The 25,494-nt window shown below is 36.6% G+C and overlaps 2 protein-coding genes across 3 annotated transcripts in view; one reads left to right on the top strand and one right to left on the bottom strand.

Annotated features, from left to right (window-relative positions):
* Nucleotides 1-382: 382 nt before the first annotated feature.
* Nucleotides 383-13,429, bottom strand: copb1 (COPI coat complex subunit beta 1). The gene is made up of 22 exons (XM_065267595.1): nucleotides 13,306-13,429; nucleotides 12,539-12,684; nucleotides 12,195-12,424; nucleotides 11,930-12,099; nucleotides 11,736-11,850; nucleotides 11,561-11,653; nucleotides 11,272-11,409; nucleotides 11,069-11,188; nucleotides 10,874-10,981; nucleotides 10,606-10,752; nucleotides 7,080-7,225; nucleotides 6,860-6,956; nucleotides 5,408-5,568; nucleotides 5,208-5,328; nucleotides 4,896-5,123; nucleotides 4,596-4,775; nucleotides 2,996-3,140; nucleotides 2,793-2,912; nucleotides 2,187-2,332; nucleotides 1,999-2,088; nucleotides 1,731-1,886; nucleotides 383-703 (listed from the first exon to the last, which is right to left on the bottom strand). Exons 2-22 carry the CDS (start codon nucleotides 12,627-12,629, stop codon nucleotides 644-646), a joined length of 2,862 nt encoding a protein of 953 aa, XP_065123667.1. The 5' UTR covers nucleotides 12,630-12,684; nucleotides 13,306-13,429; the 3' UTR covers nucleotides 383-643.
* A 4,687-nt stretch (nucleotides 13,430-18,116) lies between these two features.
* pde3b (phosphodiesterase 3B) overlaps nucleotides 18,117-25,494 on the top strand; it is a 51,630-nt gene continuing 44,252 nt past the window's right edge. For both annotated transcript variants that reach the window (XM_065267862.2, XM_065267861.2), the window contains exon 1: nucleotides 18,117-19,215. In XM_065267862.2, coding sequence (XP_065123934.1) covers nucleotides 18,322-19,215 — 894 coding nt within the window. In that variant the 5' untranslated portion in view covers nucleotides 18,117-18,321. The remainder of the gene's footprint in view (nucleotides 19,216-25,494) is intronic.

Below are 25,494 nucleotides of genomic sequence, written 5' to 3'. Positions count from 1 at the left end.
GTGTTGCAAAATCATTGTTGCAAACTATGAGTCAAAACCATTACCAAATTTTCAAATAGTTGTACATGCTGCTAAGTTAAGGTTTCTAATTAGTTTGTACTTTGTAATCCATGCAAAAATCTGTGACGATTTCTGCAGACGCAAAACCAGTGTGGGCCTGGGTTATGACTGACCACAAATCTCATGAGTCGAAAGTCATCTGAGAGGCAGGAGACCATAACAAAATTCTCAAAATTCCAAAAGCTTTTGTACAAGAGAACACATCCTTGTTGTGTCAACTGTGGTTTGAGGGCAGGGAGCTTTCTTGTAAAAGTGAGCCTAATTATAAAAAGGACTACGGTCACTGTATTCGTAAAACAAGAGAATAATACTAATAAGAAAGGTCATTTTACATGTGCAGTGTTTATTGAAACAAATTACAGTTTAACAGGGTCAATGCCTTGTAGAGCAGTTAAGAAGAATCTTGTTTGTAAAAAAAGTCAAAATACTTCAGACATATTTTATGGGTTTAAAGAACTTAGATCTTGGCTACAGAGCATTGCAGTCTGAAGAGACATAAACAAGCAATACAGAAGACTAGAGATAGGAATGACCATAGCGTATTTTAGTTGCATCTTTGCCACAACAGCATCAATCTCAGATTTTATGACGCCATCTTCTTCTGGGAGAGGTTGATCTTGTCACCCAGACTCAACGCCATTCCCTGTTGACAAAACACAAATTTATACATTACTTCAATATTTTAAACACAATTTCACTGCTAATTTATATAAATGCAGTCTAATTTGTATGTTTTACTACTGCTTTTATCTCAGTGACGCTGGGTTTGGGTGGGACTTCATTCATTTTTGGATGATTTACATTTCACAAATTCAAGCTGAAGAAATTATTCATGACTTTGTCAGTGACCATTAAAATAAAAGAGCATAAGGGGAATTAATTAAATCAAAGTGGGAACTTAGTAAATCTACTGAAAATTAAGTTTGATTTTCTGTCACTCACATAACAGACCATTAATATCATTGATCACTAGAATGAAAATAATTTACAACTTTTTACCACAGGAATTTACACCCACAATAAAATCAATTACGAGAACAAACATTCAATTTTAACCCGTTATCCTCTCTTGATCCTGCATTCAGTGTTTACTGTAGGGCTGGGCAAAATTTTTCGATTAATCGGTTTTTTTTTTACGTGGTTGATTCAGAATCGATTCTCAAAGAGCAGAATCGATTTTTTTCCCCATAATTTTTTCTGCAAACATTGAACGAAAGATTAATGTTAATCAAAGTACTAGTCTTTTTCACTAGATGTCACTCTCTTTTTTGCCTTGCACGATGTTACCAAGGAGCCTGTCATTCTTTCATTCAGTGCTTAAAATGGCGGTTTTAGGTGCTTCATCGAAGTTGATGCCACCTTCACATAAAAAGTAAGAGTTATGGAAGCATTTTATGTTGTGGCTTTTAACTTCTTTTTATTAATTACCCACTTGTAAACTTCTGTTCACTGTTATTTTTTTTTCAATATAGTATTTGTAGTAAATCTATATTCATTGTGTTGAATCGAGAATAAAAACCGACCCGAGAATCGGAAATTGAATCGAGAATCGAAATTGAATCGATTTGATAGCTTGTGAATCGAAATTGAATAGATCTGAAACATCTGAATCGATACCCAGCCCTAGTTTACTGTAAACATCTTTATTAGGTTTTGACAAGAACGGTCACCTGGCTCTTGGCGCGGATGCGAATGTGGCCATTGACTGGGGCGTCAGGACCCAAATGGATGGGCTTTTCAATGCTGACGTTTGCAAGGGCATCCTCTCCAAATATAGAGCGGGCATACAGGTTCGCCGCCATAAAACCACAGATGCCAGAAAGAGCCTAATTAAAAAAAAAAACATGATAAGTGATACTAGCTGCTTTTCTGGACAACACAACATAAATATAACAACCATACGCATACATGCTGGTTTGCTTCAAGAGACTAATGTACCTTCTCTGGAGTCAAGCACTTCATGTTGGTGGACTTAAGGATGTGTTGGAGATATTCATTTAGTTCTATAATGTTGGTGTTGACAGTAACCTGTATGAAAACAAAAACACAGAACAAATTCAAGACATTACAAAATCCAGAACAGAGACTAATATAGCCGTTATTTCCAAAGAATTCCTCAGTCTTGCCTTGTTCTCCCATTCGAATTCAGCCCACATCTGTCTGAACTCGGCATCTGTGCAGGTGGCGGGTTGGATGTAATCCATGATATCTATGTGAATGTCGCTCAGCACAACGCAGTTCCTGTCACTGGCTGTTCCTGACACATCATACACTGAAAAAATAAAGTTTGTTGAGAAAAATTTCAGTCCCAGCTATATTCATAAAAATATCTAATTCTTTTACATTAAGATGCTTTTTCTTGATGAGCAAAATGAACCAAGAAAATAAGTCTAGTTTTTAGACCAAAAATATCAAATTTAAGTGATTTTGTGCATAAAACAAGCAAAAAATCTGCCAATGGGGTAAGCAAAAAAAATCTTGAAATTTTTTAAACACTAAATTCAAGAAAAATTCTAGAAAAAATTGCTTACCCCATTTGCTTTGTTTTATGCACAATATCCCTTAAATTTGATATTTTTGGTCTAAAAACTAGACTTATTTTCTTGGGTCGTTTTGCTCATCAAGAAAAAGCATCTTAATTTAAGAATTTTTAGATATTTTTACTGAAAACAAGACAAAAATGCTAAGATTTTTTTTTAAACCTTTGCAGTGTGCTGGATAATTTTACAAACCTATGTTTCCAAAAATAATGCCATTCTCTGTGGAGGCGACTTTTACATTGGCTTTGATGTTGGCGAAGTCATGAGGAGCCAATGTGAGAGGAGATGGCTTCTCAACCAATTTAAGATCACCTGGGGGTTAAAGATTGTGTTCAGTAAAACATACACCAAAAAACAGACAATGCTGACAGTGATGAAAAAGAAACAACTTGTACCAAGTGTCGCCAGCTCCAGGGTGCAGTTCTGTAAAGTGTCGCTAGTCTGATTAACAACCAGGACATCCAGGACGATGTCATATTGATTGACATGGACGTATGCTTCTGCGTAGACTGGATCTGAGAAACCAGTCAACTGTGTCACCTGGAACAAAACATTAAATTTGAGTCTGAGGTCCAATGAACCAGCATGACTATTGTATCTGGATGTAACCAACATAAAATGTTGTGCCAATCAGCGGTATTCCTCTATCACCATACATCCAGGGATTAATTGAAATTGGACAGGTCATACAGGCTACGTTACTAGAACTACTTAAAGGGACTCATTTTCCAGCTCCCCTTAAACATTTGATTTTTACCGTTTTGGAATCCATTCAGCTGATCTCCGGCTCTGGCGGTACCGTTTTTAGCATAGCTTAGCATAATCCATTGAATCTGATTAGACCATTAGCATTGCGCTAAAAATGAACCCAAGAGTTTCTGTATTTTTCCTATTTAAAACTTGACTCTTTTGTAGTTACATCGTGTACTAAGACCGACCAAAAATTAAAAGTTGCGATTTTCTAGGTAGGTTTTGCAAGGAACTATACTCTCAAACTGGCGTAATAATCAAGGACTTTGCTGCTGTACCATGGTGCGTGTTACGGATATTGATATATAGTGATATAATGCAGCGCCTGAAAATAGTCCCCTGCCATTGAAAGTTACTAAGGGGACTATTTTCGGGTGCTGCATAATATCACTACGCCTGCTTCAGCCATGTTACATCTGTAAAGTCCTTGATTATTATGCCAGAATGAGAGTATAGTTCCTAGCCATATCTGCCTAAAAAAAAAATCGCAACTTTTAAATTTCCGTCAGTCTTAGTACACAATGTAACTACAGAAGAGTCAAGTTTAAAATAAAAAAAAAACAAAACTCTCTGGTTATTTTTTAGCACGATGCTAATGGTCTAATCAGATTCAATGGATTATGCTAAGCTATGCTAAAAGTGGAAGCGCCAGACCTGGAGATCAGCTAAATGGATTCCAAAACGGTAAAAAAAAAAAATTAACTCTTGGGGAGCTGGAAAATGAGCATATTTTCAAAAAGTGGAGTGTCCCTTTAAATGTTTCAAATAATAAAACAATAGCTAATAAATTACTGACTCTCCAAATCAATATTTTGTGTCGAGTTACACATGGCAAGCAGGCAAGTAATAATAAGCAGATAATGTTCAGTGAGCCGGACATGGTTGTAAAATAATACTCTTCAGGGTGATACAAGCCCTGATCGCCCTGTTGTGGTTTGTTTTGTGATTGCTGCCTGCACAATATCATTTACATATTTATATGATAGAAAAAATTATAATATTATTTATTACTAGAGAGAAAAAAAACAGGCAATATTAAATATTAAATTACGAGACACAGATGGGAATAGGGAAAACATTCCTTCCTGACTTCTAGTTCTGAAATTATTCATTGAACTACCACGCCATCTGGTGGAGAAAGATGATGAGATACAAAATACCTTTCCAGTTAAATTAGCCTTGAGCAACAAACCACTATCATAAAAAATGACAGATAAACTTAGATGAATCAAATTTTCGATAGACCTTATTAAGTTTGGAGGCCAGCGGGTCTGCAGCCTCTTTCCTCTGAGTGTTACCCATAGCAGCCAGCAGACTGAGTTGGAATTGATCCTCTTTGGATGCCGTCTCATTCTTAGCCGTGAGCTGCATGAAGGAGATAGGATCGTCTGCCTGAACGGTCACGTTACGCTTCTCAGACTCTTTCTGTTAAAACAACAACAAACACAGTTCATGTATTGTTGCCACAATATAACCAACGACTTAATGCAGACCATCTGAATCTCAAAGTACAAGGGAAAAAAAGCATCAATAATGTGTATTTACCTTTTGAGACAGTTTCTCCTCCTCCAGTCTGACAGCGAGCATGTGGGAAAGGGATCTGCGGCACTCCTTGTTGAAAATGTCGTTCATGAGAGGCGAGCATTCGGACAGGACCTTGAGACACAGCGAGATGCGGTCCACATCATCATCGGTAATAGGCTTCTTGGGCAGAGATGATTTGCCCAGATGGAGGATGGTGGCCATGATCAACATGGCTTCTGCCACGAACGACTGAAAGCAACAAAATAACATTCATTACACATCTGTTTAGCAAACAGTGGTGGTATAAGCACTTAAAAAAACAAAATAACATACATTTTGTCTTTTCTTCTCTTCGGTGAGGGCAACGTAATGCAGGGCCACTTTGGTGAGGGTGGTGGCCAATGAGGCAGCAACGTAGAAGTCTCCATCCATCAGGAACCCCCTTAGCGGAGGCCTATAGAACATAAGGATGATATATTTAAAAATCTAATATGGAGAGGTTTAATTAAGCATAAGTAAAGGGAGATACTCACCGGTCCTCTTCTTTCTTGGATGGTCTGGAGGTGCTGAGAGCGCTTTGAGTGACGTAGGTGCCCATCTCTGTCACCAGCTTAGGAGCTGGAGCCGCACTAACCTCCTCCTCTGGTTTCACTTCTCCAGACTCCTTCTTCAGCTCGTTCTCCACAATGGGAATCTAAATGGGTACAAAAAACGATTTAAACCCATTTCGTGTTTTAGCGAACCCTAATGTTTAATGGAATCAGCAATAGATGTTTGTAACAATTATGTGAGATGAGTTTATCCTATGCAAAGCAGTTCTCATTTATACAACCAAGTGTTGTGTTGTATGAAGTTGCCCTTCAGAGAGAGACACGCATATTGAAGTCATCTGAGCCGCTATCAATGTCTGACTGTTTACTATTGAGAATAAAATCAAACCTTCTAGTGTTTTACAATACTACATCTGTATTGAAAATAATATTGACATCAGCGTAACATTGAGCGTAAATCTTTGCCAACATAGGAGAGAAGCTCTTCTAGTGCAAGAGCCTTCATTCTAATATTTCTAATGTTTGATATTTAAGTAAGGGATAATGTAGAGGCAGCCGGTAGTTATCGGGAAATAAGCCCCGACAGTGTGATCTTGTATCACACAGAAGGGGCTTATTTCCCGATAACTACCGGCTGCCTCTACGTTATCCCGCTTATTACACGGCTACTTGCCACATAAGAAAAAAAACTGGACATGAATATGAATTTGAAACATTTTATTGGCATATTTGTTTTAAATTAAAATTTTTACTCTTCCGCGAAACTTTGCACAGATGCATAAAATGATCGTAATACCTTATTAAGATCCTCTGCTTCATACTTGTCTGTCTCCATTTTTTTCTCTAGTCTTTGAGAAGTTTTAATGCCCATTCTGTATTTTTTTGTGTGTTGGCTTTGTAGCTGTCATGCTCTATTTTGTCAAGTTAAGTCTCAGTAAGCTCTCTGTGTCTTGTCGTTGTTCGTTCTTCTATCCACTGTTTAAATGTTTTGTTATTTCCGTACATGTTAAAATTATGGTTGTCCAGTGTTTGTCACAAGATGGCGCCAAACAGCTAGTAATCTTTATTGGCGCGGAGCGATTTTAATCGTACAAGTAGTACCGGCTATGCGTTATTACTTTGGAGCGGTTATTATTTGAAAAGAACGAACCTGCAAATGTCTCAACTGACCAATCAGAATCAAGCATTCCAGAGAGCCGTGTAATAAGGAATAATATATGACAGGCTGTTAAATGATTGTAAAATAATGCACACCCAAGGTGGTAATGCGGCACGAAGCAAATTGGAATTTATTTTCAAATATTTCAAAAGGACCAAAGTCAATTATTTCACTTATACCACGGTCACCACAGACATTGCTTTGGTGTTTTTTTAAAGAAATTTGACAGGTCAGGTGTGCGTTTATCGGTTAATGTGAGTCATGTAACTACACACCTCTCCCAAAGATCTGCGGACTTCTGTCATCACGCTCTGGATGTCCTCTTTAGTGCTGCAATATTCCCCCAAAATCCACAGTGCACCTCTATAAATCCTGCAAAGCAAAAAAACAAATTAGCATCTTGTATAAATCTAAACAAGACATAAGACACAAATTAATTTTTAATACACCAGATTATTTTTGTTATTGGTTTAATCGAACTGCTACATCTCTTACTTGACCGTCTTGATGGAATGGAAGACCTCCAGCATCTTCTCAATGATAAGAGGTCGAAGGTTGTCAAACCTCTGAATAGCCTCCCGTACAAACTCCAGCACATCGGCTGCGGCCGCCTCATTAGTGTCACTCAGGAACTCCATCAGCTGTAGCCACATACAAATCAAAAATGCGTCTATTTAAGAATAACTTTCACAACTGTTGTTTACCTACAAGATACTTTACCCAAGTTGTTTTGTGATGAAGCCTATTACAGAAATGCTAAATATATACATTTCAAAAAGTACAGTACTCAATAATTTTAAGTGTTAAATGACCCACTACCTTACAGGTGGTGTGTGTAATGGTGCGTTCACACCAGACACGGAAGAGGCGGCGAGCGCAGGTGATTTATGTGTTAAAGGGATAGTTCGGCCAAAAACGATATTAAACCCATGATTTACTCACCCCCAAGCTGTCCGAGTTGCATATGTCCATCGTTTTTCAGACAAACACATTTTCGGTTATTTTAGAAAATATTTTAGATCTTTCTGTTCATTAAATGTAATGTTACGGGGTCCAGCAATAGTCCACGACCTTCAAGTCCAAAAAAGTGCGTCCATCCTTCACAAATTAAATCCAAACGGCTCCAGGATGATAAACAAAGGTCTTCTGTGGGTAATCCGTGCGGTGTTGTTGTAGAAATATCCATATTTAAAATGTTATTAACGTTATAAACTACCTTCCGGTAGCGCCGCCATCTTGGAGTGATGCGCATTCAGGATGAGAGCTTACGCTGCGTACAGAGTTTCTCTACTGCTGCTCTGTGCCCCCGCCCTCCGAATTTGTCATACGTCACTAAGAAAAGTGCGTACACTACGCTAATACTCTCTCCTGAGTCTAAGATGGCGGCGCTACCGGAAGGTAGTTTATAACGTTAATAACATTTTAAATATGGATATTTCTACAACAACACCGCACGGATTACCCACAGAAGACCTTTGTTTATCATCCTGGAGCCGTTTGGATTTAATTTGTGAAGGATGGACGCACTTTTTTGGACTTGAAGGTCGTGGACTATTGCTGGACCCCGTAACATTACATTTAATGAACAGAAAGATCTAAAATATTTTCTAAAATATCCAAAAATGTGTTTGTCTGAAAAACGATGGACATATTCAACTCGGACAGCTTGGGGGTGAGTAAATCATGGGTTTAATATCGTTTTTGGCCGAACTATCCCTTTAAAGGTGACATAGAATGATTGAACAGGGTATTTATCCTTGTTCTGTGATGTGACATGTAGACAAAAATTTTTTTGTTTGGGTCTGTAATGCTTTAGAAGCTTCCCAAAAACCTCTCTCAGATAGCTCTATTAGGGTGGGGGATTTGCACCTATTTGGCTCCCCCTACTGGCTTAACTTGTAATCTCATTACTGATTGGCTGACTTTGTTGCCACTCAAAAAATTTTGCCAATTATTTTAAAGTGGAGGGGCAGTTAGATGCCTGTGATGTCATAAGCATCAGTTTTTCAGATTGGGGCGTTTTCTGGCTGACATTTCTAAAAGAGGAATTTCTATGAGACGGAGATGTTTAGCATGTCTAGCACTTTTTGTATGTTGGTGAATGTGGGTAGACTACCATTATTCAACAAAGACAAGGTAAAAATGCTTTTTCATTCTCTGCCCCCTTTAAGTCAATGCAAAGACACGAACAGGCATCCTGCGGTGCGGTAAGCGCAAATGGCGTGGCGTGGATTGCACGTTTCACGCGAATTGAAAAATCTGAACTTTTTTGCGCCGCATTAACCAATCAGGAGCTTGCTTTAGCAGTGACGGGAAGCAAGCAGGAAGCGAGCGGAGGCAGAAAAACAAAACAACAATGGAGGAAAATCATCATCGCTACACGAGACATCTTCATACTTTTACAGAAATTAAAAAGGATCTTGTTGGGAAGAAAGTGAGTAAGGAGGTCCAACAATTTGGTAAGTTTACTCAATTTGAGCTATATAAGCCCCTCCCATGATGCAAATTTCCATGTGAATGTCTCGAATGACTGCAATTTCATGCGCGAATGAAGCGAGTAAACTCAAAATGTTCAGGCGTCCAACTACGTGCAAATAGCACTTGAAATTAGAGCCCCACCCATATATCGGCAGGCCGATATTAGACATTTTCCAAACTATCGGTATCGGCATTCATAATGGCCGATAAATTAATATTTACTTTAAAAAAAAACAGACGAAACAGCCTTCATTAGATTTCCTCACTGTTGGTGTTTTTGACAGAGCGCTTTGAAAACCAGTAGCTGCTGGTGGGGTCCAGATTTAGGCGTCTAGCCACTGCATGAGTCAAGTGATCAGCAATTTATATTTTGCTGTTGTTGTTATTTATCAAAACTTAACAGAATTTGTCTCCAGTCCTATTCAAAGTTATATATATGAACCTATATATATGAAAGTCTTTTAAAACTGTAACTGATTTTATTTATAAGAACTTTAATATATTTTGATGTTTCTCTGTTCTTTGTGACAATAAAAGAAACAAGTTTCTTTTTAAAATGCATTATCATATTATTTTAGTTAAAACTCATAAATAACTACAAATAACTAATGTTAGGGAAATCTGTTAATGTTTTGTTGCGCGTTTCTGGGGGAAAAAAATCGGCCGATATATCGGAATATCGGATTTTAAAAGCAACAAATATTTGTATCGGTATCGGCCTTCAAAATCCTTTATCGGTCGGGCTCTACTTGAAATCCACTTAAAAGGCCTAATCCATATATAAACAGGTATTTTTATAAACAGATTTTTACCCTCCTACATTAAAAAAACCTCTGTCTCCACATGAACACGGGAAAAACGCTATGAAGCACTGTCAAGAGCATGCCAAACAAACAGATGGCGATGTATCCCTAAACATTAAGCCATATTGGCCAATCGGAAGCCGCTGCAGAGTCTCTGCAAAAACAACAACAAAGGCTAAAAACTCGACACCGCTGCAACTGGAGTTTCAGAAAAAAGTTTCAGTCACCTGATACTCAGTTTGCATTTGGACAAACCGCATAGAACAAGCTACGGTTTTGAAATTCCTGTGTATGTGTGGACAGGGTCAGTTTGGATTAAAGCGTTAGGGATGTTTGGCAACTAAAACTATTTGGATGAAAAAAACAAAAAAGCATCTTTCTCGGTCACTTTAAAATACATCCACACTGCCGACATGTTTGCTGCATTTATAAAGCGTGCACGCCTCTAACTTTACATTAGTTGCTATTTGATTGCATAATTAAAAACGTTATTGTTCTGTAAAATGTATTTGGTCTTTTTACTTTTCAAGCCAAACACCGGAAATGCTTTTTTGATATTATCGCCCATTTAGTTTTTGGCTGCTGAACATTCTGTGCGCGTCTTTAAAGCGTCTTCGTTATACTACTGAATGCATGTAAGTAAAGGTGAACTCCCTGCTTATGGTACCGCAAATTATACTGGAATTAAAAAAAGAAATTGAATACTTCACTGTAAAAAGAAGTTCAATGTGAAAACGTACCACAGGGATGACGTTGGCTGCCATGTCAGGGAAGCGCACACTACACGAGTGCAGAGTACGAACTAGCAGCTGCCTGTACTTGTCTGTATCTTCATGCTCGGTCACATTGTTGGTTTTAATGACTTCTTTCTTCAGCACTATAACCAGCTGTGAAATAAACAAAACCAAGCGCAAATCAGGTTGCTTGCATAAACATTCATATGTTCTGGCATTGATTAGTGCATAAATGTGTCTGTATATTCCAAAAACATCAGACTGCGGCACACACCTCTTCTACATTGCGGGATGACACCAGGTCCAGAGCCAACTGTAAGGTCTTCTTGCGGACCTCAAGATCAGGCGTGGTCAAAACCCTCAGAATATCCATCACCAGGTCCTAAAAGCAGACAACAGGGAAATTAAGCCCACTGACAAGGTTTTTTTGCATAATAAGTGGTTTACGGTGACATGAAGAAATGCTTACCTGGAGAACTCGCTCATGTGTTGGGTGTTCCTTCAGCTCGATCAGCCGGTCCAGAACAATGAGCTTAACGTTGTTGTCACTCTCTTTAATGATCAGATCAATGTAGCACTGAGCAGCAGCCTGGTAGGCAGAAGAAAATCAAACATTGTCATTCCACCACTCGTAAAAGTTAAGCAAAACAGCCAGGTGTCAAATCCTCCAACCTTAATAGCGGTGGGAGCGCTGGACAGTGTGACAAGAGTGCCAGCTGCTTCATATTTAACTGCAGGACTGGAGGACTGCAGTAGGTTGTAGATGCAACGGATGAAACGTGCTCTCTCTGAAGGGTTGGCATGGCAGACCTAAGCAATGTGCGGCAAAATGTTTAAGACCACTTGACAGCAATATGTAGCTTTGCTTTGATGTATTATAAGCAGACTGAAATTGATGGCAGGACTATAATTATGCAATTTTGCATTATATCAATGTCCCCAAAAGCACAAGATGTCTCACCTTATAAATCAGTTCTACAATGACAAGCTGTAAAATGTCTCCGAATGTGTGCACCTGATCAATACAGGTGCTAAGGTAGTCCAGAGCTCTATCCTGAAAAACATTTTTAAAAAGTACATTTTAGATGACATTCATCCTTAAACTTGCACAAGTTGTGAATCTATAGATTGTGTACCTGATCTGCATGAATCAGCATCATAAAAGCGTTTCTCTTGCAGCTTGCATCCTTCTCATTCACAAGAAAATCATGGATCAGCTCAGGAGCATCTGGGATCAAATGCTCAAAGTTTCTAAAGAAAAAATATGTGTGCTGTTAGACTTTCTCACTTGCAAACTCGTGCAAAACAAACAGACAAAAAACACCCCTACCTGTAGATGGTGTAGATGGCCAGGACTGCATTACGACGCACATAACTGTGACGATGTTCCAGACAGGCACGGATCGCTGGCATGAGGGGCTCCAGAAGCTCAGACTCCTTCAACTTGCACAAAAAGCGCAGAGTGGAGCCACGGATGAACTCGTTGGGATGCTGGAGATCCTAGAGATGGATTGCACAGATGGCATATTTAGACATTCTGATATAGAATCGATAAGCTATGCACGGAATGAGTGATATTCATATTATATGCCTACCTTTCTATAGGCATCGCAGACCAAAATCATTTCCTGAAGAAGTTTACCATCAGGAGTGGTTTTGGGTACAATCTCCCAAAAAACCAGTAGCAGTTTCTTAATTGTGTGATCCTGAAGTGGCAGGACAAACCGGATGATGGTCATTAACAGCCCTGGAAGTTTCTCTCCATTCAGGATCATGATGATAACCTTCTTTAAAGCCTCTGTCTTGGCTTTGATTTCCCCCTTTTCTGTTTTCACAAAAAACAGAAGCAGACATCAGTTTAGGTGCATCTTACTGCAACACAAATGCTTTTAATTTTAGGAAGTCTTCAAACGAACACATTTCTACATGTTAGGATTACCTAAATCAGCCTTCAAGCTGACTTCTGATGGTGGTTCAGAGTCATTGGTGACATTAATAAGGGTGTAACACACATTCTCGGCGGCTGTCATGATGTCAGTACTTCTTTCACGAGACTTTACTCGGAGAGAATGTCTTTGAGGATTCCTGAAACACAAATTACAGTAAAAGTTAAATAATATCAAATGAAATTTAGACAATGGCTACTAAAGTATCTACTAATAACAAGACAAAGTGTACAGACAATATAGTGACAGCATAACATGGTACAGTATAGTGATGACATCATACGTTCCTTGATGCATACTTTCATACCAAATAATTACCATATTTTAGGATATGTACTGTGGTATTAACGGAGTTATTATTAACATATGTTGTACTACTTTATTGGAGTAAACAAGAATTAAAACGATTCAACGTATAAGTTTTACTGACCTAATGATTTTGCAAGAGATCTAATGATCTACGGCCGCACTGGGATTTTCTGAATTAGCATGTAGTACCTCTACCCAAGACTAACATCAGACTGTGTTACAAAGTTGTATATTGTATACACGATTCGTCCCCATTACATCCAGATTTCACCGACTACACAGTTTGTCTGCTTGTTTGATCAATCAACATGTCTGCTGATGCAGTAACAACTAGCATGCTAACCGTCTACGATAAAAACTAACACAGACGATCGGTAAGTTGGTGTTTTCGGAGGCTCAAAATAACAACACAAATGTTCTTTATAAATGTAATATACTGTTGTTGTGTTACCTTTATGACAGGTATCTGGTCTTTGTATTCTGCATACGCATCCGTGTCTTCAGAAATTCTGATCCTTCCGAATGACGTGGAAGTGGACCGACTTCGCCACATCAATACTACAGGGCGCCAGAAGGGACAAAACAGACGACGCGTTTCGCGAACTTAAAAGTCTTTTGTAAAGTGTGCACAAGTCATTTTAATATACTATTTTATTTTGATAACATTTTAATTGAACAAATTAAATTAAATAAGTATAGCATAAAAAACAAGCCTAAAATTGCATAACTTAATTTGAAAAATTAAAGTGAAAGAAAAATAAATATTTTAAATAGAAATGAAATGAAAAGGTTGAAAGGCCGTTTGACTATACTTAAAAATTAAAGGCAGGTAAAAAATGTACAATGTAGAAATGCTGCAGACTTACGTTTGTGTCTTGAATGTAAAAATAGACTTTAAACCTTCATCATACCACAGTTCTACATTTAATTTAAAAATCTTTAATATCTGTAATATCTGTTTTCCAAAAGCTATTTGGAAATTGAACTGGTCAAAAAAAAAAACTGATTTTTTTGTGCCTGTACGGGGCGGTTTCCAGGTCTAAAATCTTAAGGCTGCTGTCATTTAAAACACCCTGTCCTGTTTAATTTTAACATATTTTGTTGACATTGTTTTGTCTTAAGATGCACACCGGGGGTGTATTCCAGAAAGCAGGGTTAACTTACCATCAGATTAACCCCGAACTTTGGGTTGATCAACCCCAAACTTGCTTACTCGGGGTATGTCGGTTCCAAAACACAGTTTAAGAGTTAGGTCAATCAACTCGCTGAAAGTAACCCAGAGTTAACGCGCGCTCACGGTAACAACATAAAGGCATTGTCAATGGATCGCAGATTTCACGAGTCACCATGGAAACGTCAGAGAACTTAAAAGTTTTTAAATGAGAAATAACATTATAAACTAATATTTTCTGGCAAAATCAACGTTTTATAATCGGCTTAGAAGTGCGTGATTACAAAACAGATCAAATTAATTAATTAAATAATTAATACGAACCCATTTTACCCCATTTAAGTCCAATATTATATGTGTCTCAACGAAAATACACACAATTTTATTTAAAATAATCTAAAACAATCTAAAATAATTAATATAGTCAAAATAATCATAGATTTTATATATGATTGTAAACATATGAATTATGAATATATTTTCCCCTGTGAAAAGTAACAATGGTTTTACTACAGTAAAAAACATGGTTACAGTAAAACCATGGTAACCACAAAATAACCATGGTTTTCAAAAAAACATAGTTAAACGATGGTTAGTGCAGTAAAACCATGGTTCTGCTGATAGTAATCAATGCACAAAAAAACATGGTTACTACAACTATACACCAATAAAACCATGGTTAATTTCATAAGAGTTGTGGCACATAAAGTGCAAATACATCATAAGGCTTATTTAAAGTTTTTTTTTTTTTTTAGATATGATTGTATTGTGTAGGCATAAAATGCACTATGATAATATTCACTATATTGTACTTATTTTACTTCTGCTCCTTTGGGTGACCCTGTTTAGTTTTAGGACTTTCCTTGTATGACACTGTGTCACCATCTTTTTTAACATTTACTGATAGCTGATAGATTAATGCACCCTCTTTTAATTGTAAAGCTTCCTTACAGTCCTTACAGATTTTCAATAATGTTGTGTAATGCTTTTCATTACACTACACTAAGAATGATCATTCATTTGCATTGGACGATTAGGATCTGCTGTGACAGAATTGGAGAATAGAAATGTTACATTAGTGTCAATAGTAACATGTTGTAATATATGTCCTGTATCATCTAATATATGCAAATATCTCAATTTCCCTTTGCTCAAAAATGATAGCTCAGGAAAGCAGCTACAAAAGGTCAATTTTAAAGAAATAAAGGTGATTTAGAAAAACACCAACTATAGATCAAATGTAGAGAGAGGGCTAAGGATCTGAAGTGCATGTTTAAGAAATAAATATTATACTATGAAATATATATTTATAATTTCATTTCATTGTGTACATGATTCTAACTGATATAATAGAAAATCTCTGACCACTATGCCATGTCTGTGATTCAATGGTGTTTCACCTAATGAAGTCTGTGCTTCACCTGTGTCACTATGTGGGTCAGTGTTAAATCATGCCTGTGCTTCATGGGTGTCATTCTATGGGTCAGGTTAGATGCACATGCCTATCAGAGACTGCAGGCAGGGGTAACTTCTATCCCTCAGTAATTATTATTATGATAGGCATCATGTGTTTCTATTTGTTATATCCATTTACTGTAACATTGCCACATTGTCACTTAAGTAACATAGATTTGCACACACATTTATTATAACTTTAGATTCATCTCAAATTATCTAGTAAGTGAAAGATGAGGTTATTTATGAATTGACAAAATTGATATGGAAATGTACTTTATTGTTAACATTAATTAACTGATGGAATTATGTTTCATACATCCACTGATATTTGGAGATATATTACTAATGAACATGATTAAATGTATAGTATTTAGTCCGAACACAAATATGAATAAATTTTTAATTAAATTTAATTAATAATAAAATTTATAGTAATTAGTCCAATCACCAATAACAATCCATGTTATTAAAAAAATAGTTTCTTTAAAAAAAATTCATATCACACATTTTTTAAGACAGCAATAAATATTCGCGACTGTAAATATAATAAAATAAAATAAATGCTTTAACATTGTAATATTATGCAAAATATATGCTTCCACGCCCGCTGTACGCTCGTCATAAGTGCACGCATGCGCAGACTTCCTCCGAAGCCTCGTTTTATTAACTAAAATGAACTTACCCTGCAACATAACCTGCTCCGGAGCAGGTTATCTTCAGAGAGTCAGTTGCTATGGTTACTTACATAACCCGAAAGTTACCTCCGTTTTTGGAACCGAAAGCAGAGGTTATCCGCTTACTTACTCCTAAACTTACCCGGGTAAGCCACATAACCAGCTTTCTGGAATACACCCCTGTAGTGTTTTTTGTAAGGTATGTTTGTAAAAACCTAATATTAATAAGGATTAACCTAAACCTGGAAACCACCCCAAGGGGTGGTTTCATGGATTATCTTAAACCAGGACTAGGCTTTAGTTAAATTAGGAAATGTAGTTTTAACAAACATATCTTACTAAAACATTAATTATGTGCATTTTGAGGCAAAACAAAGGGCATGTATTTTAAGATATAATGTCAGTGCAAGTTTGGACAGCTCTTACATTTATTTTAGTCTGGAACTAGTCTAATCCCTGTCCGGAAAACTGCCCCTATATGTTTAGGATGATGGATATGATACAGTCATATAAGTAGCAAAGAGCTAATTCATTTTACATGGAGTTAATGGCCACTTAATAATTACTGCTTGCAAATACAATATATACAATAGGTTGTATAGATAAAACATTTGCTTTTACAGCAACATTTGATTCATAGGATCAGATCATTTAAAACATTATAAACATAAACAAATGCATAATATTAACATGTAAACAAACAATGTATTTCAATATAAAAGAAATAGCAGAGCGAGCTGCACTGGTATTCTTTATGTCAATCACTGGTGCTCTTTGGACGATTAGAGATTTTATATACTGAAAACACAAATATCCAAGGCACTCAAGTGAAAATTTTAAAAAAGCCTTTAATACACTGGACCACATACAAAATTAAAATTAAAAATTAAAACGTATATCTACCTTTTAATTTTGTATGTAGTCCAGTTTTTTAAAGGCTTTTTAACATTTTCACTTGAGTGCCTTGGATATTTGTTTTTTTAAATGTATTTCAATCTTTGTACCTGTCACAAGATGACTGCCATATAAGCATAACATAAAAATAAACTAAAATCACCTATAATGTGATTTCTCAAAATAAGCCTTTGATTGTGCTTGTACAGACACAATAATTTTTTGTACATCAGAATTAACTGTTTGACTGTTGACTATTCTTCTCAACCTAAATAGAGAAGGGAGTGAAGACGTAAAACAGCATATTCAACTTTGGACATCAAGAACAATTGAACCATTATGCATGAAAAAAATGTTCTGGCCTTCAAATGCATTCATTGGTTTTGTTCAATTAAATTGTATAAATATATCCAATTTCATTAAATTTCTATTATTTTATTCTAAAGCCATTTAGACCCATTAAACAAATCCAAGCCCTTACCAATGATTTTAAGAATATACTATTATATATTTTCAATCTTGATCTTGTGGATTAAAAACATTTATATTTACATGTATACCTTGATTTTAAAATGTCCTAAACAGTTACATGGTAATATAAAAACGATGTCCTCTAACATATTGTCTATATTAGGGTCCTCTTGTGGTGCTTGCATTAAAACCAAAGGGCCTGCGTTGCTTCAGGAAAGCCAGAAATAAATGCTAAAGGTAAAGCAATCGATACTAATTACATTATTCTGCCTAGTGACCTACTACTGGGCTTACTGTTTTGTGTTACAATCATGTATAATCATACCACAAAGACAACAAGCACTGGCACTGTACACAAACTCTTTACCTGTATAATGTTTAAATGGGTATGACATTCTGTGGTTTCCAATATGGCTATATGTTATGTATTTATTTTTTCACACACATGTAGTACTTTCTATTACATTGTTTGATATATCAACAACGCAAAAAGTTTAGGAAAGGGGGTCGCATTAGAGAAACAACATTCAGAACGCTCGCGGTTTGGCGGTTTTGTGAAGCGCGCGTGCCTGTGTGTCTCGCGCCCGAGTCATCGTTACAAATTGTCGCACCTAGACGGCGACATAGAGCTCGAGTCTGCTAAAAAACAACAACATTTCACCCTCTTTCCTCCTGGCCAAAATGCCTGAGCACGTTTGAGTGACCGTGGAGCGCGTTCGCCGTCATGTAGCGAAACGTTGACACGCGGAGGATTTATTTCGGAGGAATGAAAGTTTAAAAAGCGTTGAAGGAGGACAACATGGCTGTGCAGGAGGAAGGAGAGGTTTTGCACAGTAAGATCAGACAGCACGATGGTGTTGTTGGCAATGCAAACAGCGCGGAGATCTTCAGGAACGGCTATGTGAAGAGCTGCGTCACTCCATTAAAACAAGACCATCCGAGGGGCTTTTTATTTAACGTCTGTAGGTTTTGCAACGGGGAAATCCTCAACTCCAAGCTACTCCGCGCCTCGGCTCTCTATGTGGGAGCGCTGGCGGTTTTGGCGCTCTCCTATTTAATTTCCAGGAGCTTTCAAAGTGAACGCGGCGTTTCGGAGCTACGGACTTTTGTTTTTGATTTCTCACAGTCCATCAGTCCTTTATTCAGCATAGGCTGTGCTTATTTCTTTCTCACCCTCTACCTGAGGAGGATAAAGAGGGAAAGCAGTAGCTGTTGGCTTTTGTCTTTACCAGCATCATGCTATTTGGGGGACTTGATGGTTTTGCGCTTTTTCCAGTGGGGAGAGGAGCACCATCAGATGCAAATGATGGGCAGGTTGTTGTTTGTGTTGGGCTGCGTGGGTCTGCTCACTCTCATCCCCACTTTAAAACTCAAACACAGTGTCCTGATTCTGGTGTTCGCCAGCCTGGTGTGGCTGCTGTCCTTCACCAGCCTCGGCTGTCTGTCTCCATCTTTCAGGCCGGTGCTGGCGTGCATCGCGGGGGTCTCCGGCTCTCTCCTGGCGCTCTGTTTTGATCACTATTACCCACCGAGAGAGACGGCCAATAGGATTCCCAATGCGGAGGAGAAAGTTCCCGTCATCAGACCGAGGAGAAGGTCCAGTTGTGTTTCTTTAGGAGAAACCTCGAGCACCTATTATGGCAGTTGTAAGATGCCCCGTAGACCTTCTCTGCCCTGTATATCCAGAGAACAGGTAGGGTCTATTCATCAGCCCATACAGCATCACAGTGCCAATACATCACACACCATCTTAGATAACATCTGATATATCAAAAATAAACCACACTTTTATAACCACCACATCCTTGATATTCTAATATGTTTACATTCAGTTTGGATCTGGTTGTACACACAGTTGTTTGACTGGGTCTCATTATAGTCACCTGCTGTCACCTCAAAACTGTATTCATATTGCGTACAAAAAAATCATTAGAATGAAGGGATTTTATCACGTTTTGTTTTTTGTTCATAACATTTCAGTTTAGCCTTGTTTAATAATTTAGATGTAATAGTTTGTACATTTTGGAAGCGAGATTGTGTTTAACTAGTTTCTAAAGTTTCTTTAGATGTCACTTAATCCCAACAGAAGTAACACATGTTTTTAAAGTTGCAAAAACATTTAATGGAAGTTTTGTTTATAGAGGCACAGTTATAAGGGTTCTCAGTATCACAGGAAACCATTTACTTTTACCCAGAAGGACATTAGCCAGTTTACAACATACTTAAAAAGCTATTGAGAATTTTGTGTCCATAATAAAGTGGAATTAGACTTTTAAGCATTGATGAATTTTATAATTAAATCACTCAAAACTTTGTCAAAAACAAATATTTTAAAGTTGGGCAATGCTTGTCCCAGTGTCTTTGTCCTTCAACAAAGTAAAAAATTAATAAAACTCTTTGGTTAAAGTTATGTTACATAATTTAAAATCGGAAAACCTCTTATAACATTTAGCCACATGCAGTTCTTATTGTATAAAAAAGAGAGAACCTTATGAATCAAGTAGTATGGTGCTTGTAGATGTTTGATAAACCTTTGTTGCTTAAAAAGTCAGTCCTGACTAAGGTGAAGGGTCATGTTTAAAACTAAATTCAAGGTCATCAGACCTGTGCTGCTAAGCAAACACACCATTACATATCTGGATTTTCATTTAGTCTTCCTGACTTATTTCTACCTATGGCAATACTTCTGAGAATTATACAAAATTATAATTTTAAGTGCTATGTGTGTTTTTGGTACTAAAGACGAGGTAAATGCCTTTTCTGCTTGCTTGAACATAAGGCCATTGACTTTGTGCTTCAAGGGATTTTGAGTGTGGTTGAATGAGTGCATTGTTCCAGTCATGCCCATGAATTGAGGTTTTGATATGACCAGTTTCAGACTAAAGTTCAGCACCTGTTATTACTGAGTGGCAGCATGAGTTCTCCAATCTGGAGCTGACATGAAATCTGTTATCATTTCGAATCGAGGCAATCTCTCAAGTTTCTATTCATTGTCCGTGTTGTAGTTTAATCATGACTTTAAAAATTATTATCTATTTTTTAAGTATTTTAATATATTTAAAATTTCTTTGTGATGATAGTGGATTAGAGGTGATACATGGAATAAAACAGAGCTCACATTGTGTCTTTTTTTACTTATGTAAAATTAATTCCTAAGTTTGTATAAATTGTAAAAATCTTTGTTTTGATCCTCACACTGTGTGTATACTTTGTTGTATTTAAAGTAACGTTGTTGAAAATTTAATTACACTTCAAAAGCAACTTGGTAGCAAGTCAATTCAGCCTACTATTTTAAGTTTTGGTTTGTGAAAAGTTGACATAACTTAATAAATCAAGTTAGGTAACATAAAAATATATGTTGATTTGACACAAAATGCTACAGTGTAGGTGGATATTTTTTCTCGAGTCATGATGTGACACTTGACGTTTTTCACTAATGGCAAATTTTTTCTCACAGAAATAATGTATTACTACTTTATATCATTAAAATTGTACAATAATTTAATATATATGTTTATTTTTTATGCTACTTGGTAACTAGGTTATTTGTAATACTATACATATAGGGTGTAGTAAATGAATTCTGAGTAATTATGGCGGCATCTGCCTGAAACAATATTTTTTGTTTGTGCATTCAAGCAAACAAGGCGGTGCCACTGTTTTATGTTTTGTTTATAGGTATTCTTTTTACTTAACATCCTCCTTGTACACACCTCGAAAGTGTATGAGGTTATTTTCAGTCATTTTTAAAACTGAAACAACGTCATGGGAAATCTTAAGGAAGCCGAAGTTAACTACTCACTCAAGCAATTCATTTTGCTTATAAAATATTGCTTTGATTTTATTTATGTTAAAGATACATTGTGTTTTTAGTTTGTGACCGTGCTTTGAGGTGTTTTTTTGTTTTGTAGTGTTCTGGTCAGCGCTGTGTGTCTCACGTGTGGCCTCATGACTTTTCCACTTGCGTAGAGTGAGAAACGGCTCCAGTCCTCTCTTCAAGCCACCTGTGATTCATTGCATTTTCAGCCCAATGTTCGTCACAGCCTGAGCTGTGTTTAGAACCGATGGCAGGATTTTAGTGCTTTTAAGATGGAACACTATATGCAGTAGTCAGACTGTTTGAAATGTTTTTGTGGCTTAGATCATTAAATCAGTTGATAATCAAAACAAAGCCTGATCACTTTTAACATGCTCCAGCTGCTCCTGTATAGCTCAGTGGTACATAGGTCATGGGTTCGAACCCAGGGGACACTCATGCTGATATCTTGTAATGCACAGTAATTCGCTTTGGATAAAAGAATCTGCTAAATGCATAAATGTAATGTTAATGTACAAGGAGTGGTGATTATATTGTGCAGATGCTAGTGGCTAAGTATTGAACAATGCCTTGCTCTTTTTATAATGTTATCACTTCGCTGACTTGAAGTATTTTTTAAAATCCTGTTTAATATAGTTTAGTGAAGTTTGGTAGTCTTGTCTCAGTAATTTCAGACTTGAGTTAAAATTAAAAATTACCACATTAACACATTCAAGAACACACATGAATATTTTAGACCATCTGTAAAAAAATGATGATTAGCTAACTAGATTAAGCTTGTAAAGGAAAGGATATTGGTCAGGTTTTGGCTGTTTTTAGGAGTCACTGATCTGTCTTAAATCTGTCTTTGTCAGTTATTAGTGAAATTTCTTTACAGGAGTTATTTTTAAGGATTGTTGTTTTCCATTCAACAACTACTGGTTTATCATATGTACTGAACCTTTAAAACCTTTAAATTGTGTACTGTAGGTGCCAGGCAAAAAACAAACAAACCTATACCATTAGCAGACATGATAAGAATGAATAAGTTATGCAGGGGATTTTTCCTTGGGTGTTTTTTCATGGTGTCTACTTTTATGTTTTTAATGTATTTTGATATGCAAATTTAATGTTATATTTGTTACTGATGAGAAATACCCTTGTATTTTGTTTGTGACAATCACCAAAGCAGGTAGCTTGAATAGTCAAATGCTCAACATCAGCCACCAGTAAGTTTTCTTGTAGGATAGGTTGTTTATTTGTCTTTGTTCTTTCTCATCTGTTCGTCATTGTTAAGTTGCAACAGTGGATACATTGAAGATAGATAAAAGATACTGGCTCTTTTTTAGGACCTTGACTTTAGTCTTTAGTCCATTGTCGGACATCTTAGTCATACGCTCACATGCAACTTATATATATATATATATATATATATATATATATATATATATATATATGGCGACTGCTGCTTGCCTTCATCTTTCTTGGTTTAAAGCATTTACACTCATTATTTATCACAGAAGGGACTGCTGTATAGTTGGGCAAAGAGACACTAAGTGTGAACTTATAAGTCAAAATACAGTATTTGTTTTGTGTGGTGTATTCATGTTGCATTTGTATGCTACCCAGGTTTTGGTCACTCAACGTGCCTACCTGCATGCACAACGCTCACGACTTGCGCTCTGTCCAAAACGGCCTACAGTAGGCAAAAAGTACCTAGATGACCTACTACTTTCGGCAAGATACTAAAGTGTTCATTCGATGGACACTTTACTAACCAATGAGCCCCTGGGAGTGGAGTTATCCAATGAAGAAGAAAAGGTGTTTTTTTTTATTGTCCGAAAGCAGTAACGCGGCTCTATTTAACTGCAAATACATGTATTAAACAGCTGTCCCTTGTAGTTAAATTGCTTAATTGTTTAACGTCATTGCAGTTTACAACAAACTTGTTGTCAAGACAACATATTTCACGTGATATATCAACATGGCAAATTTACTAGTAGGTCCAAATTCATTCATACTGTCCATATTACTACTATTCAGTACCTACTGTTTTTACAGTCGATAAGGTACCTTATCTAATTTAGTACCTACTGTCATGTGATTTCGAATGCAGCGTTGGTCCTTCAATGAGGTTGTTAGCAGGTGTTCCTAATTCTGGTTGTCCTAGCAACAACAACTATAAATGTAACTTAAAATAATGCGTAACTGTCCTCTCAGTAAATGACGAAAGATAGATGACCTGAACTCCACTGCTTCACTCTCATTGGTTTTGCTTCCAAAGGTCACTCGTCATTTGCATAAATCTGAACTGTTCTCTACTTTTTTTGCGTAGCTGCTGGACATGACACACTTCATGTTGCCCACGGTTACTGTTGCTTGTGTTGCCGGAAATCGGCAAGCTTCGATTTAGGTGAATGAGATTGCATAACTGCACCATTGCTAGTCGCTGGCGGTGTGCACACAGCTTTAATAGTTTGGTTTTTAAGGGTGGGATTCATAAAAGGTCCAAACCAATATTTTTGAATGGTCAACAACTCAGCTTAGACTTAATTCCGTTGTCTGAATGTAAAATTAAATGCTTGATTTATCATTAAACAAATCTGTAGTCTTTTCCCTTGCTATAGCTGAAGACATTTCTGTCTTGACCAGGTTAGTTTGGTTTGAAATCCTTATTCAATGATTAGTGCATTTATTTAAACATATAAATGAGTATAAATTAATATATTGTATACATACACAGCACAATACACTGTAAAAAGAGAGCTGGTTCAACTTTAAGTGTTTGTGCTGCTTTTAAATTTTGAGTTAATTCAACTTAATAAATATCAGTTGACTTAACATATTTACTAGGTTAACTAATATTTTTAAGTTGAATTACCTCAAAATTTTAAGGCAGTACAAACACTTACTTTTTTAAGTTGAACCAACAAATATTGTAGAAGGTGAATAGGTCACAGGTGAGCATATGCAGAGCAAAATCTACTGGTTAGTTCCTTCAGTTTCATCATTATTAATTTATAAGGGATTAAATTAAAGTCACTACAATTAATTGTATTCAGTTTAGAGGTTAACATTGTCTCTAAACTCGGGATATCTTTAGGGCAACTTGTTGAAATTGCTATCTAGAAAATCAGACAAAAATAATAATACATGACCTCTGGGTTTTCGTACTGTATAAATAATATTTTCATGTGCTTCTTATAGTTACCGTTCTATCATCTGGCAGTTTATATCGTGAGTAAATGCGTCAAACATAAACAAGACTTGAATCAGCGTTCAAGTTCTCACAACCTCAGTTCTGTACTGAAAAATAAACGTTCATGCGTATGGACTTTCATTCACTGCCCATTTATGTCCATTCATATTTTTAGGATGGAATTTTTAAGAACGTCAGAGGTCTGTGGTTGCGCTCACACACAACTTGGAGGAATCATTAGTAATATTTTGTGCGTACATTCATGAACAGCACTGACCTTTGAAAGCGGTTGAGAAAGGCTACTGCAAATAGAGAGCATTAACACGAACAGACAGAATAAACAAATCATTGCATGATTCACCTTGTTTAAATTGACAGTGTCATATTAGTTATTGCGGATTGTTGTTTTTTTATACTAACATTTATAATGAAGAAGTTTAAATGCAACAGATGATTGTTAAATGCATTTTAATGCTTGTTTTTTGTTGATAAACAACACTTGTAGGAATATTTGAAGTCTTCATTTTTTTTTTATTTCATGTAAACACGTTTAGACTTCAAAATTCATAAAAGTTGTGTTTATCTCTAAAGACATGTTGGAAAAAACACATAAGTGTCTTAAACTTTTGTAAAACCCAAAGCTTATTTTTTTGTGATAATCCAAAAGTCTATGTGGAAAATGAATGGGCTATGTAGCAAGGGAACCAATCCCTATGGCATTTTATTAGCACTTAAAGACTGGCTAATGCTGTCTGTTGCCATGATGTAATGTCTGCGTTACGTTGCCATACAAGCTTAAAGAAATCATTTAAATAAAACTGTGAGTGAGTTTGTGATGTTTTGTTGTGTGTGTGTGTGTGTGTGTGTGTGTGTGTGTGTGTGTGTGTGTGTGTGTGTGTGTGTGTGTGTGTGTGTGTGTGTGTGTGTGTGTGTGTGTGTGTGTGTGTGTGTGAGAACTCATAACACCTTATACAATA

The sequence above is a fragment of the Paramisgurnus dabryanus genome, chromosome 2, assembly GCF_030506205.2.
Source record: "Paramisgurnus dabryanus chromosome 2, PD_genome_1.1, whole genome shotgun sequence".
NCBI lineage: Eukaryota > Metazoa > Chordata > Actinopteri > Cypriniformes > Cobitidae > Paramisgurnus > Paramisgurnus dabryanus.
This window is presented reverse-complemented; position numbering and strand designations above follow the sequence as displayed.

Bases quoted from the DNA above. Each gene is read 5' to 3' on its own strand.
- copb1 (XM_065267595.1), bottom strand. From the start codon at position 12,629: ATGACAGCCGCCGAGAATGTGTGTTACACCCTTATTAATGTCACCAAT. The intron at 11,851-11,929 runs GTAGGGGTGTTT...TTTTTTCTTTAG, and splicing joins GCCATCTACACCATCTACAG to AAACTTTGAGCATTTGATCC. The intron at 10,753-10,873 runs GTGTGTGCCGCA...TTTATTTCACAG, and splicing joins CATCCCGCAATGTAGAAGAG to CTGGTTATAGTGCTGAAGAA.